The sequence below is a fragment of the Monodelphis domestica genome, chromosome 6 (genome assembly GCF_027887165.1).
Source record: "Monodelphis domestica isolate mMonDom1 chromosome 6, mMonDom1.pri, whole genome shotgun sequence".
NCBI classification, from domain to species: Eukaryota; Metazoa; Chordata; class Mammalia; order Didelphimorphia; family Didelphidae; genus Monodelphis; species Monodelphis domestica.
In genome coordinates, this window is record NC_077232.1 from 61,821,314 (window position 1) to 61,841,528 (window position 20,215).

Below are 20,215 nucleotides of genomic sequence, written 5' to 3' on the forward strand. Positions count from 1 at the left end.
TCCTCTAAAGTTCCCCCTACACATACAGAGAGAGAGAGAGAAAAAGGAAGAGAGAGAGAGAGAGAGAGAGAGAGAGAGAGAGAGAGAGAGAGAGAGAGAGAGAGAGAAAGAGAGAGAGAGAGAGAGAGAGAGAGAAAGAGAGAGGAGAGAGGCATGTGCTTAGCGGCTTCCCAAGTAAAGCCTTTTAGACCTCCCTGGTAGGATGAGAGACAAAGGCTATATATTGCACAGTGAGCAGACAGGGATTTTCCAGCACTGGAAATCCCAACTGGTCCTTTTCAATATTGGTGGGAAATCAGAGGATCACAGGACTTCAGCTTCAAACAACCTTAGAGATGATCTCGTGACCAGGGATTCTTCATTTGGGTCCATGACCTTATTTTTTAAAATATTTTTATAACTATGTGTCGATATCATTGGTTTCTTTTGCAATCCAAATTATTTTATGCATTTAAAAAGAAAGAATCTATGGGAAAAAAAAGGTGAAGAATCCCTGTCCAATCCCCTCATTTCACAGGTAAGAAAACTGAAATCCAGTTAACTGAGTCAAATCACAAAATTTCAAACTTTGAAGAGATTTTAGTGAAAATCTAGTCCAAAAGATGGCATTTGAAAAAGAATGTTCTTTGTACCATATTAGACAAGTGATCTTTGCTGGAAGACCTCACAAGAGAAGGAATCCGCTACCTACCGTCCAAAGAAGCAGATTCGACTTTGGGTAGTTTCCTTTCTTAGGAAGCTTTTCCTTACATCAACCCTAAATTATGGTAATGCCTCTACAATTTCCATCCGTTGTTTCTGGTCCTTTTCTGCCCTCTGGAGCTAAGCAGAACAGGCTTAATCCAACCTCCACATAACAGTTCATCAAGCATTCAAAGACAATGATCGTGTATCTGTCTACCCATCTACCTATTCGTTCACAGATCTGCAGGCTAAACGTTCCCTAAACATTCCTTCCACTGATCTCCATATGGTGTCCCAGTTGTCTTCCTGTGAAAACTTTCCGGCTTATCAATATTCTTCCCAAAATATGATATACAGAATTAAGTAGAATATTCTGGATGTGCTCTGCCTAGCACAGAATATATTAGGCTGGTTACCTCCCAATCTCTGGAAATGTATTTCTCTGTCTGAAGACTACAATTGCTTTCAGTTTTTCAATTGACATGAGCACTTACTAAATGTGAATTCAGGGGTTGGTGAGGTGGCTTGGTGGTTAGAGAGCCAAGTCTAGAGATGGGAGGTCCTGAGTTCAAATTTGATCTCAGACACTTCCTGGCTGTGTGACCCTGGGCAAGTCACTGAATCCCCATTGCCTAGCCTTTACCACTCTTCTTCCTTGGAGCCAATACATAGTATTCTAAGGCAGAAGGAAAGAGTTTTATAAAAGAAAAAATGTCAATGTTGATCGATTGGTATCATACTATCTTTGGTTTGCAGTCCAATATAGCTCTTGCATCTTTTCCAGATGAGGCTGAAATATTTAACCTAAAAAAAAAACAAAATATGTAAGATCAACACAAGGATCATGTTCAGGTATTGGAATAGTTGGAATTTGGAATTAGGCTTGTCTTTCTCGGCCCATGGGACAGAACTAGGAGCTATGGTGAGAAGTGGTCATGAGGAAGATTTAAGTTCAATGGAACCTCGGTAACAGAGTATCCCAAGTGGAATGGGCTGCCTCTGAGGCAGTGGATTCCCCCTCACTTTAGAATGTTAAACAAAAATTTGAGGGCCATTTAATTTTTTCCCTAAAACCTACTTACTTTCTGTCTTGGAATCACTTCAAAGACAGAAGAGCAGCTAGGGCTAGACAACAGGGGTTAAGTGACTTGACCAGGGTAAAACAGTCACAGTCACACAAGCATCTGAAGTCATATTTAAACTCAGGTCTTCCTAACTCCAGACCAAGCACTCTACCCATTGCACCACCAGCTGCCTCCAATATGGAGGTGTTTGTTATTTTGGAGCCCTCCAAAGGGAATACATCCTGAAATAGGCATATAGAACTATTAAAATTCATCTGGCCCAGCCTTATTTTCCCAGAGGTCACAGAGATTGAGTGTGGGCAGAGTGGAAGACCCAGAATCCCAGCTCTGTCTCCATTGGAACCCCAATTCTTGCCTGGGAATAAGTAAATGGTTCACATGGGACAGATTAACTCTGAAAGATGGAAGAAAGGAAGAACAAAGCAGCCAGCTTCACAACATCTGGATGACCAGGAAGGAATGAAGCGGGACGAGCTGGGCTATCTGCTTCTCTCAGCTGCCTGCTCTCTGAGTCAGCAATAGCTGAATTTTCCAGACAGCCATCCATAACACACAGGCTTCGTGTTCATTTCCCCCCACTGACCTTGACAAAGGGATGGGCGGGAAGCAAAGTGGAGAGCGACACACTCTAAGAGCTCAGTAGCGTTCTGACAGCTCACAATCTCGCAGCCTGGTGCCAGGGATCTCCAGCGCATCAAGTTCTCCAAGGGGAGAGCAGCCAACAGAAGGTTGATCAGTCTTTCTTGGTGTGAGGGGCTTTTCAATCATGGCACGCCGCCCCATCATGGAACGCTGCCCCACCATGGCCCTGCTCCTTTCCCTGCTCTTGTTCATGGTTCAAGGCTTGCTCCGAGTAGAAGGTAGGTCCCAAACCAATTCCCTCCTCTTTAGTGGATGAGTGGGGATTCACAGATGACTTTCAAATCTTCTGCTCACTGGATCATTGCACCTTGGGCAACTCCAGTTTGCATCAATTGGAAACACCAACCTGGACAGCCCAGTTTCACTCCAACAGATCAGAGGATTCAATGAGCACCTAAACTTTGGAAATCATTCATCTTTGGAAGAATCTATTTTTCTTAGACCCCTCTAGATCTAGAGTTGGAAGCTACCCCAGAAGCCATGTCATCAGAAAGGACTCAGACAGGGACACACATGCCCAGGGAGGCCAAGCAATTTGCTCTGGGTTACACAGGTTAATAAGCATTAGAGTCAGAGACAGGATTAGAATGCAGGTCTTCTGAATCCAGGGTCGGTGTCCTTTCCACCATACCATATTGATTTATGGCTTCGTCATATTTACCTTAAATAGGCTTTGCTTTGTTTTGAGGGATTTTGACAAGCCAGACAAGTTTCTAAATAAAACATGGAGATGAGGACAACGAGGAGATAATTTCTACTTTGAAACAGTTGTTTTCACTGGAAGCTTAAACCACAATAGGTTCAAATCCCAGCTCCTCCACTTACTGCCTGTGTTACTTTGGGCAAATCATTTAGCTTCTCTCACCCTTGATTTCCTTCTCTGTACAATTAGTGGGGAAGACTAGATGACCCCAAGAGCCTTTCTAGCTCTAAGCCTAATAACTATGAATGGCAGAATATAAACTCCTTGAGGGCAAGTTTTAGTTCTATCTTGTAATTATATCCTCAGCATAGTATGTAATGGATATTTAATCAATATTTATTGGACTGAGTTAAATTCAATTGACTAGTTTGAGAAATAACTATGAGCAGCCGCTCCTGATCCCCCTTAATGGTATTGCCTTTTCTCTGTTAATTATCTTCCAATTTACTCTATCTATATCTTGTTTGTACATAGTTGTTTGCAGGTGTGAGCTCCTTGAGACCAGGCACTGTCTTTGCCTTTCTTTGTTTCCCCAGGATTTAGTCCAGTAACATTTATTAAGTAGGCACTTAATAAATGCATAGGGCATTTAGGGTAGTGCAATGGATAGAGCACCAGGCCTAGAGTTAGAAGGACCTGAGTTCAAATGTGACCACAGAAACTTGCTAGCTAAATATTAATAATATGGAAATAAGTCTTGATCAATGACACATGTAAAACTCAGTGGAGCTGCTCATTGGCTACGGGAGGGGAGTGGGAGGAGGAAAGGGAAAGAACATGAATCATATAATCATGGAAAAATTTTCTTAATCAATTAAATAAAATTTTTCAAATTGAAAAAAAAGAAACTTGCTAGCTGTGTAACCCTGAGCAAGTCGCTGCCTAGTCTTTACCCTCCTTCTGCCTTGAAACAAATATTCAACATCAAATCCAAGACAGAAGGTAAGGATTATTTTTTAAAAATAGAGAAAGAATTGATACTAAGATAGAAAGTATCAGTTATATATTTAAAAAGCATGTTGCCTAAATGTTTGGGGAATGAGGAGGAGGACTCCCTAGAGGGCTTTACAAAGGAAGACACTCCTTTGGACATGCATGTTCTAGTATGTGGAAGAGCAAGTGATGTAGGGGAAGCTTTGTGAGATTTAGAGTTAAGAGATACTTGGAACCTGCTTCTGATAATTTCCTAGCTCGGTGACCCTAAGCAAGTCATTTACTCTCTGGGGTCTTCATTTCGTTATCTGTAAAAGAGAAATAATAAGATCTATGATACTTATTTCTCTGGGCTGTTGGGAAGATAAAATGAGATCATGCATGCAATCAAGGTAAGCCACAACTACCTAGTAGGTGTCAGACATTGGGCTAAGCTAGGGCTATAAAGGAGAGGGAAAGAAAACCTAGTCTCTGCTCACAAGGAGCTCACAGTCCAGTGAGGGAGAGAACATGGAAACAGTTATGCACAAACAAGATAGAAACCAGATATTATCGGAAATGCTCAATAGAGGGAGAACACTAGCATTAAGTGGTATCTAGAGAGGCTTCCTGTAGAAGGTGGGATTTGAGTTTGGACTTAAAAGGAAGCCAAACAAGCCAGAAAGCAGAGATGAGGAGGGAGAGGATCCCAGGTAGAGAGTCAGCCAGGGAAAATTTCCAGAGTTGGCAAATGAAGTGTTTTTGTGCAAGGAGAAACAAAGAGGTCAATACCACTGGGTTGCCATGTTCCCCTTTGTTCAGCTAGAAACAGAGAGAAAATCCTCAGGACCCAAATTCTCCTTTCAACCACCAAGAAGGTGTGAATGCCCAAAGGATTCCCTGCTTAAAGATTCTCCTTTTGTAGGTGGCTTCAGAATAAGGTATTGGGTCCTTTGCGCCCTCCCTATGAAGATTACCCAGTGATCTGGGAGCAAACCAACCAGAGGATCTGATCTTGCTCACCTTTCTCTCCTCCCAACCTCTATCCTCCTACCTTTTACAAAATAATCATTTCGAGTAATAGGACCTGAGCATGGGAAGGACCCTTGGAGGTCCTCCAGGGCAACCTTCCACCTTCATCAGGGATTCCCTTCAAAGCACCTTTCAACCAGCCCTAGACCTCAGAGTTAGAAGTGATCTCAGAAGATGTCCAACTAGACCACTCCTTACCAGAACCGGGAATCCCCTACACACTATTAGCTCCTTGAGTGAGTGCAGGATCTGGTTTGTTGTTGTTGTGTTTTGCCTTCTTTGTATTGTAGCATTTTGCACAATTCTTGACAAATGCTTTTTTTACTTGTTGATTCTCTATCACTGATTGACTCTGCTTGAAGACATTCATCGATGAGGAGCTCACTACTTCAATTCATTCCCCATTTGGACAGCTCTGACTGTTAGCATATACTTATTATGGATTGAATTTTCCACCTTTTTTTCTTAGTTCAGACCTCTAGTAAAATGCTTTGCAAACTTTAAAGTGCTTCATAAGTGCTAGATATTGTTATTAATAAAATTATTATTATTATTACATATTGCCTGACCAACCTGGGTAAGTTTGGAGTAGTACATTCCTGGAAGTGGGCGGCCAGAGTTTTTTCTCAGCCATAGTAATGCCTGAAATCATCTATTAAGGTAGAGAGAGAATTCTGGCTTATGGTCTATGCCAATGGTGGGGGTCAAAGGGGAGTTCTCACATCACTAAAACCATAAGCCTCAGTTGCCTCATCTTTAAAATAAATGGACCTGGGGGTAGCTGGGTGGTTAAGTGGATGGCGAGCCAGGCCTAGAGATGGCAGGTCCCACATTCAAACATGGCCTTAGACACTTCCTAGCTGTGTGACCCTGGACAAGTCATTTCACTCTTCTGCTTTGGAACCAATACACAGTATGGATTCTAAGGTGGAAGGGGAGGAATTTTTTAAAAATAAATAAAATAAAATGAAATAATTGGTCAGGGCTAAATGACCTAAAAGAACCCTTCCAATGCTAAACCATGATGAGGAGCATTTAAGGCCACTGATATATGAGGGAAGGGCTGGAGAAGAGTTAACTGATCAGTAGTGCTAATATGAAGAGGTGCACAGGGTGTGAGCTGCCTCTTGGAAGGAACCTTTAGCATCCTCTGCAGCTCAGCTCAAATGATGACAGATCATAGATTTAGAGAGATGGATCAAACCTTGAAAACGATCAAGTCCAAACTCCCCATACAGAGGAGGAAACTGAGGCACAGGGTGGTTTTGTGTATTGCCCAGGGTCATGCTTCCCACAAAAAGACTTTCCTGATTCTCATGCTCTCTGCCCCACACATACCAAAGATCAATTATTGTGTATAAACTCTCAGTGCCCACAGACAGCTCTCTCACAGGGATTCTTAAACTATCCATGGGCCCCCGGATCAATTTCAGAAGGGTTGTGAACTTGAAATGGAAAAAGAATTCCAACTTTATTTTCATTAAAATAAAATGAACATTCCTCTCAATTGTGATGTTTAAAAAAGCTACTTTATTTAATCTGAGGAATCTTCTGAAGAGGCTTCACCAGACTGCCAAAGAGTTCTATGATATTTTAAAAAGTTGGGGGTGGCAGCTGGATGGCTCAGTGGATTGAGAGCAAGACCTAGAGATGGGAGCTCCTCAGTTTAAATCTAGCCTCAGACACTTCCTAGCTGTGTGACCCTGGGCAAGTCACTTAACTCCCCATTGTCTAGCTCCTTATGCTCTTTCTGCCTTGGAACCAATACACAGTGTTAATTCTAAGACAAAAGGTAAGGGTTGTTTGGAGTTTTTTTTTAAACTCTTACCCCCTTACCTTCCAGATTAGAATCCATCCACTGAGCCATCTAGCTGCCTTTAGTCCATGATATTTAAAAAAATTCAATGTTAAGAACCCCTGATCTACAACTACAAATTGTAGAAAAAGTACTGTTTAAGCATGGAGGGAGGGAATATCTTACTGGGAGCCCCCTAGACAGATGAAAGCCCAGATCTAATCCTCCCTCCCCCAAAAAGAAATTTTGTATTTCCTTACTTCTGTGCTTATTAGTTCTCCTCTATATAGAATGTAAGCTCCATGAGGGTAGGAATCATCTCATTTTTGTTCTTGTATCCCCTCCCAGCATGTAGCACATTAGGCTCTTTTGTTTTTATTTTTCAATAACAATAATAGTTTTTACATAATAAAGTGATTTTGCTGGACCCCAAAAGATGATCTATTCCTGCTGAGTGTGTTCATCTGCTCACATTTCAGATCTCCTTATCACTGATCCATGTAGGATCATGGGAATCACCCTCATTGGCAAAGGGAAAGGACCAGAACTTAATTTTACTGATGCCAGTGATGCCTGCAGTTTGTTGGGTCTCCAGCTGGCCAGTAAAGCTCAAGTAACCACTGCCAAGGACTTTGGATTTGAGACATGCAGGTACGACTTAATGGGATGCTTCCTTTCCATGGCACTTGGAAATCATGTTTCTCTCTTGCTGGGTTGAATGCCCAGGCAGCTAATGGATTCTTCTTCTCTTTGCAGTTTCGGGTGGGTCTCTGACAAGTATGTGGTCATCTCCCGCATTCTCCCCAATCCAAAGTGTGGTAAAAACAAAATAGGTGTTCTAGAATGGAACCTGAAACTCCAAAAGGAGCAGTATGCGTACTGTTACAACTCTTCAGGTCAGTGAGATGCTCTGGGTAGCCAGCCTTCTCCCTGTTTGGCATTGTGGGGGTTCTGCCTTCCCAACTTGCCTCAAAAAAAAATCTCTGTAGCAACTCAGGGAAACTGGGTTCAAATCCTAAAGCCTTTTCCAGGTCTAAAGCAATTCAACACATATTTATAGACTACTGCCTAGGCACAGAGCCTTGTCTTTGATCTTGGGGATGATACAAGCCAGAATCTCTACTCCCAAAGAAGCAGGTAGGCTAAGGGACGGATGCGAATCTCAATAAAACATGGGAGAATGGAAGTGTGTTCAGTTCTAGGATTGGAGATTTGGAGTTAGAAGGGATTTTACAAGTTAACTGGTTCAATCACCTTGTTTTACAGATGAGGAAACTGATAGAGGACAAGTGAATTGCCCAAGGTTACACAGGTGATCAGAGATAGAGGAGGAATTCACCTCCAGTCCTGTGATTCCACATTCAGAACCTTTTTATTCTAGTACTAATTAAAAAGCAATTAGTAAGCAATTATTACCATTTAAGGCGAGAAAAGGTCGTTCTGAGCTCTAGACATCCGAAAAGACTTCCTAGAGAACCTAACCTTTTTTTAAGCTTTGGAGGATAAGTAGAACTACACACGAAGAGATGAGTGAAAGAAACGCTGAGGCCAGGACCATTCAAAACACCTGCATTAAACAGAAGGAACTTAAGAGAGTAATTTAGAGTGGAAAGGATCTTAGATGTCATCTAGAGAGTCTACAGAACACTGGGCTTGGACTCAGGATCTGACCTTGGATACTTACTAGCTGTGTGACCCTGGACAAGTCACTTAATCCTGTTTGCCTCAGTTTCCTCATATGTAAAACGAGTTGGAAAAGAAAGTGGCAAACCACTTGAATAGATCTTTGCCAGGAAAACCCTCAATGGGGTCACAGAGACTCAGATGTGACCAAAACAATTGAAAGGAAGGAGTTAAGAGGGATGAGTCTAAATTGTAGCTCTCACCCTGACATCTAAGATCTGTGTAACCAGTTTCTTCATCCTTAAAATGGGAATGACCAACATTTATGAAATATTTATTATTTGCAAAGTATTAAGGATAAAAAGGTTTAAAAAAAGCACTCTCTACTCTTAGTAACCTTACATTCTTCGTTATGTGATATGTAGACAAGGCAGGCATGATGATGATAGCGTTTTAAGTTCTGCAAAACACTTTACAGATATTATCTCATTTTATTATCCCAGCAACCCTGGGAAGTATTATTATTATTATCCTCATTTTACAGATGAGGAAGCTGAGGCAGACAGAAGCTAAGTAACTTGCCCAGACATATCGCCTATAACAATAATACCTTTTGGTTTCTGAATTCTGAGAGGACCACTGGAGTCTGACAGTACTACTTGAACAGTAAGATGGGTATGGTGGTGGCCCATGTGGGTTATGTGTACCTCCGTGGATCTGTCTAGATGCAGTTCCAAGGAAGTCATGAATAGAAATCTCCAGAGGCTCCTCTTTTTACTCTTTTCCAAGGGAAACTTTGATTCTTTCCAGGGTCACGCAGCTAGTAAATTGGATACTTACTAGCTGTGTGACCCTGGACAAGTCACTTAATCCTGTTTGCCTCAGTTTCCTCATCTGTAAGAGAGGTTGGAGCCATGAGGCCAGCTTTTCTTCTCTCCTCAGAGATGGGGTACAGAACTAGGATTATGTCTATCTGTCCTCTCCCCAAAATTGCTCTTCTAAAAGGAATAATTTCTAGTTTTAAACCACTTTCCTGACCCATATCCCTTACCAGGGAAGAAGTGCTTCAAGCAATCTGGCCAAAACTTGATTCCCTTCCATTCATAACTCAGTTACATAAACACATACAGTAAAAGAGCAAGACGAGATCAAATTTGACTTCAGGAACTAATTATGTGAATACCTGTCATATAATAGGTGTTTAATAAATGTTTTTTGACATTAATGTTGGGCAAGTCACTGAACTGCTATCTCAGTTTTATCATCTGTGAATTGGGGATAATAATAGCACCAACATTCAGGGTTGTTGTAAAGCATCAAATGAGATAATATCCATAAAGTGCTTTGTAAACCTTAAACTATTCTATAAATGTTCACTATTATTATGGTTGCTGTTGTTGTCTAATCTAGCCTTCCTTATTTTAGAGGGTGAACTGACACTCAATTTGGTCACACAGGTAACCCATGGCAGAAATGGGATTCAAACTCAAGACTCCTGATTCTAGGTCTAGGATTCTTTCCCCTGCATCCTGCTGCCTTCCAGGAAAACACCCTTGTCCATCTTAATCCATCCATTTAGCCCAAAGCTTTCCTCACTTCTCCCTTCTGGTTTTCCTGACTGATTTTAAGACAGCTCAAATTTCATTTTCTGTAGGAGGTCTTTCCTGATCTATTCCCTACCTCACCATCACCTGCCCCATCCCCAAGTCTGTCTCCAGTGCCAGGTTCTTCCCTCTGAGTTTACCTTCCATTTACATCTATTTTGTAGGTTCATATTTGTGCGTTAGCTCTCCCATTTGAATGTCAGCTCCTCCAGGGACGGTCTATGTTTTTGCCTTTCTTAGGATCCCCCCAATTATCACAGTATCTGGCTCACAATGAAGGTTTTTAATAAATGCTTACTGAGTGATGGCCTCCAACTCCCCTCCCTCTAAATCTCTGATCTTTCTTGCGTCCCCAGTGCCACTAGCCAAAGGGTCTGTGTAGCCTTCTCCAAATCACACTTTACCTTTATGTTAAGGGTTAGAGGAATACCAGGGAAAGGACCAAACCCTAATTTCTAGAACTGCCCGCTTATATTTTTATGAATGAAAACTGTGTCATCTGGGGAAACACCAGTGACTCTCACACAGATCTTCTGAATTAGTCATTTCCTTCCATTATTCTTTTAAATATGGTAATTTGAACAGCTGTGACAACTGGGAGGCGGGAGACAGGGAAGAGCAGCCCTTCTGTGGGTGGCATGGAGCCTAAACAGAAAAGGAGGCAAGAGTAGGATAAAGTCTTGGAGGAAAGATGTCACTGTGGGAGAAGGAATGCCCCCAGGAATCTGGAATGGGAAAGGAAATATTGACTTGGATTATTTCACCTATAAATAAGCATTATCATAATCATAAAAGCAATTTAGCAACTAATATTGATATCATCATCATCATCACAATAGCTGACATTTATATAATGCTTACTATGGGCCAGACACTTGCATTATGAGAGCAGACCAAGAGTTCTTCATGGGGTGTCCACAGAGGCTTTTGTGGATAGATTTCAGGAGGTCCACAATTTGGATGGAGAAAAAAATGATATTTCTACATGTGTGTATGTGTGTGTGTGTGTGTGTGTGTGTGGAGAGAGAGAGAGAGAGAGAGAGAGAGAGAGAGAGAGAGAGAGAGAGAGAGAGAGAGAGAACTATGTGTGTATACATTTATATAATATATATACACATATATATGTTGGGTAGCTAGGTAGAGCAATGTATCCTATCCACTGGGCTTGGAATAAGGAAGATACCTTCATGAGTTTAAATCCAGCATTATTCACTTATTAGCTATGTGACCCTGTACAAGTCACTGAACCCAGTTTGCCTCAGTTTCCTCATCTGTAAAATAATCTAGAAAAGGAAATGGCAAACCACTCCAGTATTTTTGCAAAGAGAAGCCCAAATGGGAACATGAAGAATTGTACATGACTGAAAAATGGACTGATCAACAAAACTATATGTATGTATACAAATATATGTGTGTGTATGTATATGTATGAAGATGAGAAGGAAGACATGTATTCTCACCTTCATTTTGTAGAGGAAACTGACATTTTCTGAGAGGTTATGACTTTTTCTCTTGGACTCAGTGAGGGAAGAATGCAGAGGCAGGTTTAGACTCAATGTAAGGAAAACTTCCTAGCAATTAAAGGGTCCAAAAATTAAATGGGCTGCCCCAGGAAGTAGGAGCCTTTATTAGAGGCTTAATGATTATGTGATAGAACTGTTGTAGAAGAGTCTTGGAAGGGCATGGATAGAACTGGATGGTCTCTGAGAGATCCCTTTACAACTCTTAGCTTCTGTGATTCTGTGACCTCAGTGAGTTCAAAGTAAACCACCTGACAATAGGTCTAGTAAGGCCATCTTACCTTTGCTTGATTAGAATGGAAAGCACTTCATTTGGCTTCAGAGGACATAGGTTCATAACCCAGCTATATCATTAACTACCAAGTCACCACACATTGAACCTGCCACAGACCTTATAATTTTCTTATTCAAATTAGGTGCTCCCTAAGAACCTTCCAGACCTAAATTCTGGGATCCTAGATGCTTGAGTATTTTAATTGATTATTTGATAAGGAACTTTCTAATTAATCCTCAAGGCAGCCCTCAAAGTATAGTAGTACCCTGGAAAATTCACTAGGACTTACTTAAATTGGGCAAGACCGCTGATCCAGCCTCTTAATTTTTTTTTAAATTTTGGTATTTATTTCCCCCCAATTACATGTAAAAATATTTTTAACATTTTTTTTAATTTTGAGACAGATTCTTTCCCTTTCTTCCCCAACCTCCCCCTTCCCTGAGATGGCAGGCAATCTGGAATGGATTTTACATGTGCAATGATGTAAAACATCTTCTTATATGAAATTTTATGGAAGAGAATTTGAACCAAATAAAAAATCCCCATAAATAAGAAGGAATATGAAATACAGTATGTTTTTATCTGCATTCTGACTCCATCAGTTCTTTTTTCCTGGAAGTGGGCAGCAATATTCATCATGAGTCCTTTGGGATTGTCTTGGAGCATTGGATTGCTGAGAATAGCTAAGTCATTCACAGTTGTTCCTCTCACTGTGTATAATGTTCTCCTGGTTCTGCTAACTTCACCTTTCATCAGTTAATGTAAGTCTTTCCAGGTTTTACTGAAATAATCCATTTCATCATTTCTTATAGTTCAATAGTATCCCATCACAATTGTTTACCCATTCCCCAATTGACGGACATCTCCTGAGTTTCCAATTTTTTCCACCACAAAAAAGGGCAGCTAGAAATATTTTTGTACCAATAGGCCTTTTCCCCTTTTTTGATCTCCTTTGGGAAACAAACCTAGTAATGGTATTGCTGATCCAGTTTCTTTTGTAGACAAGACTATTTTGGGGGATGAACATGAAGAGGGTTCCCTCCAGCTGATCAGGAGAAAGGGGAGAAAGTCTGAATCTGCTTCATGTTTATGGATTTGACCTCCAGTCACAAGAGAACAGGACCACATCCTCCCATTTTTCTGTATCTTCCCAAAGTACCTAGCACCATAATGTCCTGAAGTGGAACCCAGTCTACCTTATAGGAGAGTGGAGAATAGAGACCAGAAAATTTTCACTCCCTCAAAAGTCATCATTCCCCCTTTCCCCCCCAAAAAACCCTTACCTTCCATCTTAGAATCTATACTAAGTATTGGTTCTAAGGGGAAAGAGTGGTAATAGGTGGGCAATTGGGGTTAAGTGACTTTCCTGGGGTTATGCAGCTAGGAAATATCTGAAATAAGATTTGAACTCAGGTCCTCCCAACTCCAAGCCTGGCTCTCTCTGCCCCCTGAGTCACTTAGCTGCCCTTAAAAGTCATCATTTCTAGATTTTTCCTTTGTTCCCTTCATCCCACTCTGCCTCTTCTGTTACTTCTTCACAGTTTCACCATCAGATATGCTCATTCTTAAATCATTGGATCATAGATTAAGAGCTGGGGGAAACCTTACTTACAGATAAGGAAACTGAGTCCCAGAAATGTTCAGTACTTTACTCAGTCACATAAACAGTAACAAAGCCAGGATTTGAACCCAGGTCCTCTGACTCCAAATCTGCTGACCTTTCCCAGCACCACATTGGTGGGCTGAATAAAGGAGATCAGGCAACACACAAACCTAGTGGGAAAGTTATGAAGATAAGAGCGAAAATGTTGATAGCCCAGCCTTTGAAAGGCAGTAATAGAATTAAGAGAGCCAGACTCAGTTCCAGTCCCAGCTCAGCCTCTTATTAGAAGTATAACCTTGGGCAAAGTACTTTTCCTCTCAGAGAATTAGCCAGAACTAAAGAAGACTACTATGCTTATCATCCCAGGCAGCTGCAAACAAAATAATGGAGATAAAGAGCTTTGTGATTGTCAAATGCTATCTACACTTCCATGGCTATTGCTCTGTGCTGGCACCTGAGGAGCCTACTGTCTCTGCTCTATAAAGCAGATACTGGAGGTAGAGGCAGGAATGAATTCTGTTATGCCGTTCTGTCATAAACCTCCATTAAGTTGGCTCCTATAATGACGCCCTCACTCCCAGAGCCATAACTAGGACACGACCCACTGGACTTTGTCTCAGAGTGCTGAATTCAGTGGGCACTGAGAGCAGTCAGTTCTTCCGATCTGAGTAGACACTGACTATTTTCTCTTTAAGGTCCACTTTGGAAGATCTCACTGCATTTTTGCTTTACCCCTCAGATACATGGATTAATTCATGCAAACCTGAAGCTGTTACAACCGAAGAAGACATAACCATCCTACCAACTGTACTGGACACAACTGAAACGGAACACAATGTCAGTGTCACAGCTGATACAACAACCACCTCTCCAGCCCTACCTCCTAACCCAGGAAAGCCACGATGGAACAAAAAGTTAATCTGTGTGACAGAACTATTTTTGGAAACAAGCACTATGGAAACGAGTGCTATGCCAGAGGAAGTTGAACCAACTTTTGAAAGTCAAGCTGCATTTAAGAATGAAGGCGTCACATTTGGAGGTTAGAAAGTTGGAAGGGAGCAAAAGCAATAAGCATTTGTATAGTACCTACTAAGTACTGGGCAAGGTGTTAAGTAAATGCTTTGTAAATAATTTTCTCATCCTCCACAAAGTAGATTATCAGTTTATTTATAATTTATAGCATTTATTTAATATATTTATAACAGATTATCTGTTGTTATTCCCATTTTACAGATGAGGCAAATGGAAATGAATTGTCTTACCCAGACTCAGATAGCTAGTAATTTAACTCAGAGTTTTCCTTTCTCTAGGCCCAGCACTCCATTAACTGCTCCACAAGGCAATGTATATGGTGTGTCTTTCTCTGCATGAGTGTACACATTTGAGTCCATGGCATCAACCAGATGTGTAAACCTGAATTCTTGAGAGTTTCCCATCTTTTCTGAGTTGTTTCTCTGGGTAAAATTTTAGACCACAAGATCGTGCCTATTATTTCTTTGAACTCTTTGAAAACTGCCCTCCCCAAATCAAGAGCAAAAGCCCAATTATGCCTCATCCCAGTCCTATTTCTTTATCAAAAATTAGAGGATAGAGTAATCACTTTCTCCCAAAGTTTCCATTATTTCCACCTTATCAATCAGTTCCATCTTTTTGATAAGAATCAGAGTTGGTATGGAAATTCCCTTCATTGGTTCTTCCATCTTTTGAAAAATTCAATTATCACTAAGACAAGAAAAGGAATTATTAGCTGTCCTTCTTTGGTGGAAGAGAGAAATCCCAAAGATGCCCTCATCATAAAAACCTGCCATAATAGCTATACTATGTATCTGAGTCAGACTCATCTCTTGAGGTCCTCTATTTCTTACTTCTGTCTAGGTGGTCTTTAGTATACTCTGATCATGATAATATTTCTGTTTCTTCCTCTCTTCATCTTTACTCAACTGCTGTTTCTCACCATGTTTCTCCCTTCTATTTCTTAGATTTGCTAACAACATATATATTCTTCTTGAGATGTAGTGTGTTACTTTGCTCTTTTACGTATCTTTTATCATACCCTCAACTTCTCTTTCAATAACATAGTTTCCAGACATATTGGTTGCTCTTCTCTCAATACCCTTTGTTTTGTAAGACCCTCTTAAAATGCAGTGCTCAGACCAAAACACAATATTCTAGACAGATTTCATCTAGGACACAAAATACATATCAGAACTATCCCCTCTCTCATTTTTGGATACAATCTGGTTGCACTAAGGTAGATTTTCTTGTGTAGTAAAGATCTGAATCAGTCCCTTTATATAACCAGGGAAGACTGGCCAAAGACCTAACCTGATCTCTTATTGGTGTATGACCAAAGGCTTGAAATTAGAAAAAACATAATCTCTTTGTTTTTCTCCAGGTGTACCCACCACACTCTTGGTTCTTGCCTTAATCTTCTTCATTGCTGCGGTTGTACTGGCTGTCTGCTATGTCAAAAGGTAGGTCATTATCCTGTTCAATCAACTTGGTGATATCTAAAATTGTCTCCTTTGTGTGTAATCTGAGAGGTTGTTCAAGTCAACAGATATTTGTTGAGTGCCTACTGCATGAAAGAGTCTACACTAAGGACTTCAGGGAGTTAAATAGAAAAATAGCCTGATCCCTGGCTAAAACAAACTTATTCCCACGGTCTCATGGGAAGATAGGGCCAGTGCACAAACAATCACCACACAAAACAGAATACAACACCAACAAGGCATTAGGGGAGGCATTACTTTTGGCTTGGAAAATCAGGGGAAACTTTATAGAGGTGGCATTTGAACTGTGTCATGAAAATATAAGATTTCCACAGGGGTAGTTATTTTGGGTGGGGAAATAGAGAAGGAAAATAGATAATAAGGCTGCCGTGCCAAGGTAAAGAGCCTAGATTTAATACAGAAGTCATTATTATGGCATCTATTACATGGAAGTTTTTTCATTTTTCATTTTGATTTATATCTCAAGGTACATGAGCTCCTTCCCATTTACGAACAAGAATCAGAAAGAAAACACTGAAGCCAAAGGGGCAAAAGCAACAAAGGCAGGAGACAAAAGTCCTAAGGAGGAACCAAAGAAAAGTGAGAAAAAAGCAGAAGAAACCAAGATGACACCCAAGATGACACCCAAAATGACAGTCAAATACATGGAAGCTGAGGTTTAGGTGGGTTAGAATGGCAGAAGACACGCCTCTGTACCAGGGACCAGAGGCTATGGACACCTTCTTGCTTCAAAAGGCCCCTTATTCTCCACTAGAAGAAACTGCCAAGCCCAAGAGATCAAGCAGCAAAGCCCACAATGATCCCCTAACCAGAGGACTCATCCAGATGACCTACCTATTACTTATTGTCATTTACCTACCCCTGGGCCCTGGGTCTTATCACCCAGTGTCTCCATAGCAACCCCAGTCTAGATCCAAAGTCTCTATTTCCTAATAAAATCCAGGTGAGAGAAGTGGATCTGTCTGACTCCAATATCGTAGAAATATTCCTTGTATATTTTTTTGCCAGGAAGCCTTTTAGTGGGCTGGGATGAGGCCAGCTGTGAATCTAGCCAGGGCTGTCATCTCTGCGCCCACATCAAAGAACAAAGCTTCCTACAACCCTGGCCTGGCTGTCTGAGCTTAGACACATTAGGCAGGGAGGGGCCGCATGTAGCTGGGATGGCCAGTGGAGCTCCATGTGAGGCAGAACTAAACTATACTGGAAGAAAAAGAAAGAAGGGAGCCCAGATACTAGCAATAGCTCATCTCTTAGAGTATTTAAGCTGGGAGGAATCTTAGAGCCCTTCAGCCCCAGCTTTATATCCTAGATTCCTTTGGCAATCTAATGAAGTCTGTGGCCCTTTGCAGAATAATGTTTTTAAAATACACAGTGTAAAATGACATAGATCCAATTCCAAAGAAAACCAATTATATTAAAATAAAGGAGTTTTTCTCATCCAAATTCACAGACCCCCTAGAAATCGAAGAACCTCTGATCTAATCCAACTTCTCTCTCATTTACAGATAGGGAAACGGAGGCTCAGAGAGGAGGAGGAACTTGTCCACAATTTTATTTGTGGAAGAGTTAGGTCCTGAACCCAGGTCCCATGCTCCTCTAACTGGTATTCCTTCCACTGTGCCACACTGGCAAACCAACTAGAATAAATATCATTTCTTTTTTTTTTAAAGCCTCACCTTCCATCTTAGAATCACTACTACATATTGGTTCCAAGGCAGAAGAGTAGTAAGGGCTAGGCAATAGGGATTAAGTGACTTGCCCAGAGTCAGGATGTGACTGGGGTCAAATTTGAACCCAGGATCTCCCATTTCTAGGCCTGACACTCTATCCACTGAGCCACCTAACTGTTCCCCCACTTTAAATTTTTTTTAGCAAAACTCATTGCTATATTTACCAAGGTTACAAAAACTTTGACCTGTTTTTAAAAACCTGAACTGGTTAAACAGTCTCCTTAAACAGCCTGGTAGTGCCTAGTTCCTCTAGGTTCTCACCATATTGCTTCCCCCTGTCAGCAGTCCCTCCCAGGGCATCCCCAACCTCAGCCTCCCTAGTACCTAGGACTATAGGCAAATATTGTTGTTCTCTTGTAACAATTCTATAAACATAGCCCATGTATTTCTTTTCACAGACATCCATTTTACAGTTATGGAAATCGAGGCACAAAGACATGAGAAGTTTTGTTCAGGATCATATACCTAGTAAATGGCTGATGCAGGATTTAAACTCCTAGGCTCTTGACTCCAAGCACTAAATTAAACAGGAGGTTACAAGGGGACAAAACAAAACATTCTTCCCTGGAGAACTTCAATTATGATCCTTTTTCAACATGTACTCTCTCCCTTTGCCATTATTTTATTTTGGGAAAGTGTTGTCCCATAGCAGTGGCAAGAGGAGACAGACTAAACAACCAGAGCTTTCTGGTGTACAGGAAATCTATCATCCAGAAGAAAATGACTGGGCCCAGAAAGTCATCGCTGCACTTAGCAATTTCCCCTGTACCAACTCCTATGATTCCTGAAACACTTCTGAGGTGCTTTTACTCCCTTCATCAACAGGTCCCAGCCCCATCCTCCATGCCTTAGTCCATGGGGCTCATGAGATGAAATGGCCCCCAAATCCAAAGCCCAACCAGCTCTGTAGGACCTGATGGAACTTTCACTCCACTCCCATCATGCCACAATGAGGCAGGAGAGGAAGACTAATGATATTATGGAAATGTACCAAAAGGGAAAAAGTAAACTCCTTGGTTTCTACTCAATGACCCTGGGCAAGTCACTTGCAATCTGGGGGTCCCAGTTTTTTCATCTGTAAAATGAGGATAATTATAGTTATCTACCTATCTCTTAGAGTTGTGATAAGTAGAGATTTTTGTAAATCTCAAAGCCAGGAGGTGCTGGCAAATACTGGACAACTGGGGAAGAGAGGGTAGAATTCACATGCAATACACTTTTAAGTTTCATCTGCATTCTTAACATTTTCTCTCTTACTTTCTAAGTCTAGACAATCAACAGAATAATAAGTGAAGCCTTAATTTGTAACAATTGCCAATTTCCTAAGTGTAAATGCTCATATTAAAAATCTAAGAATTGGACCTCTGGAGCTAGTATGAGCTAGCTCCCTACTCAGACCTGTATGTAAAAAATGAGCTATCGGACCACTTATTTGTCAAATGTGGGTATTCCAATGAGATCATTTGTGAGGTTTCTCCACACCCAGAAAGTCTATGATGTGAATTTGTCAGATACTACTTTCTAGATTACCTTGAGTGAGACCTAGTTCTGCTTCTAATCCTTTGCTAAACTGTGGGCTAGTCACAGTCCTCTGTCTTTGCCTCTGTTTCTCATTTGTAAAATGAATTAACATGGAGTAGTGGATAGAGTATTGGACTGCAAGCCAGGAATATCTTTAGACACTTAATGTCTGTGTGACTTGTGGCAAGTCATTACCTCTCTGTGCCTCAGTTTGTTCATCTGTAAAATAAGAGGGTTGGACTTGATGGTCTCTGAGTTCCCATCTGGCTGTAAATCTATGATACAATGACTCCATGAAAATTTCTCCCTTTAGCTCTAATGTATTTGGATTCCAGTGTATGTTTGTTGTTGTTGTTGTTTTAATTGTAAGTTCCTATAGCTATTCTGTTTACTAAACTATGGTATTTTATGCTGAGACTACCATTCAGCAATGAAGTGTTTTCTCAACTGTAATAATCATCCTAATCTTTATTTATTATAAGTGCATTCAAGGAAAGACATATTACATCTTGTAAGCCATGGGGCCTATTCACACCATTGACTAATGAGCCATCGTGGTCTTAGTCTTTCTTTCCAGTGTAGAAAGAGCCCAATATGTTCAAGTGTGTGCTGAGGAAATAAAATCACTTAAAACACCTCTTGGCTGCCATGTTGGATTCCAAGGCATCATATCCACATAATACTTCCTCATTCCTCCATATGAAGGAATTCTGTACCAGGAAAGGATACCATGAGGCTCGTGGACAAGTCAATGTCATCAGCTAGATGAGCTATCCAATCAGGGTCAATCAACTTACCATGGTTTGCATGGAAATGGGATATGGGACTGATGGATGACTTTTAGTTCAAGTCTTCCTTGTTCCCTACTCTTCCCTAGGATTTAGCCTGGAATAGGGGAAGGCATTTTGAATCTGGTGTCAGGAAACCTGGGTTTGAATCCTGATTCTACTGTTCTCTATAGCAGAGGTCTTAGG

General features: G+C 41.0%; 1 protein-coding gene across 1 annotated transcript; it reads left to right on the forward strand.

Annotated features, from left to right (window-relative positions):
• Nucleotides 1-2,368: 2,368 nt before the first annotated feature.
• Nucleotides 2,369-19,874, forward strand: LYVE1 (lymphatic vessel endothelial hyaluronan receptor 1). The gene is made up of 6 exons (XM_001379477.5): nt 2,369-2,629; nt 7,333-7,504; nt 7,610-7,749; nt 14,217-14,516; nt 15,873-15,951; nt 16,457-19,874. Exons 1-6 carry the CDS (start codon nt 2,536-2,538, stop codon nt 16,650-16,652), a joined length of 981 nt encoding a protein of 326 aa, XP_001379514.2. The 5' UTR covers nt 2,369-2,535; the 3' UTR covers nt 16,653-19,874.
• The last annotated feature ends 341 nt before the right edge of the window (nt 19,875-20,215 follow it).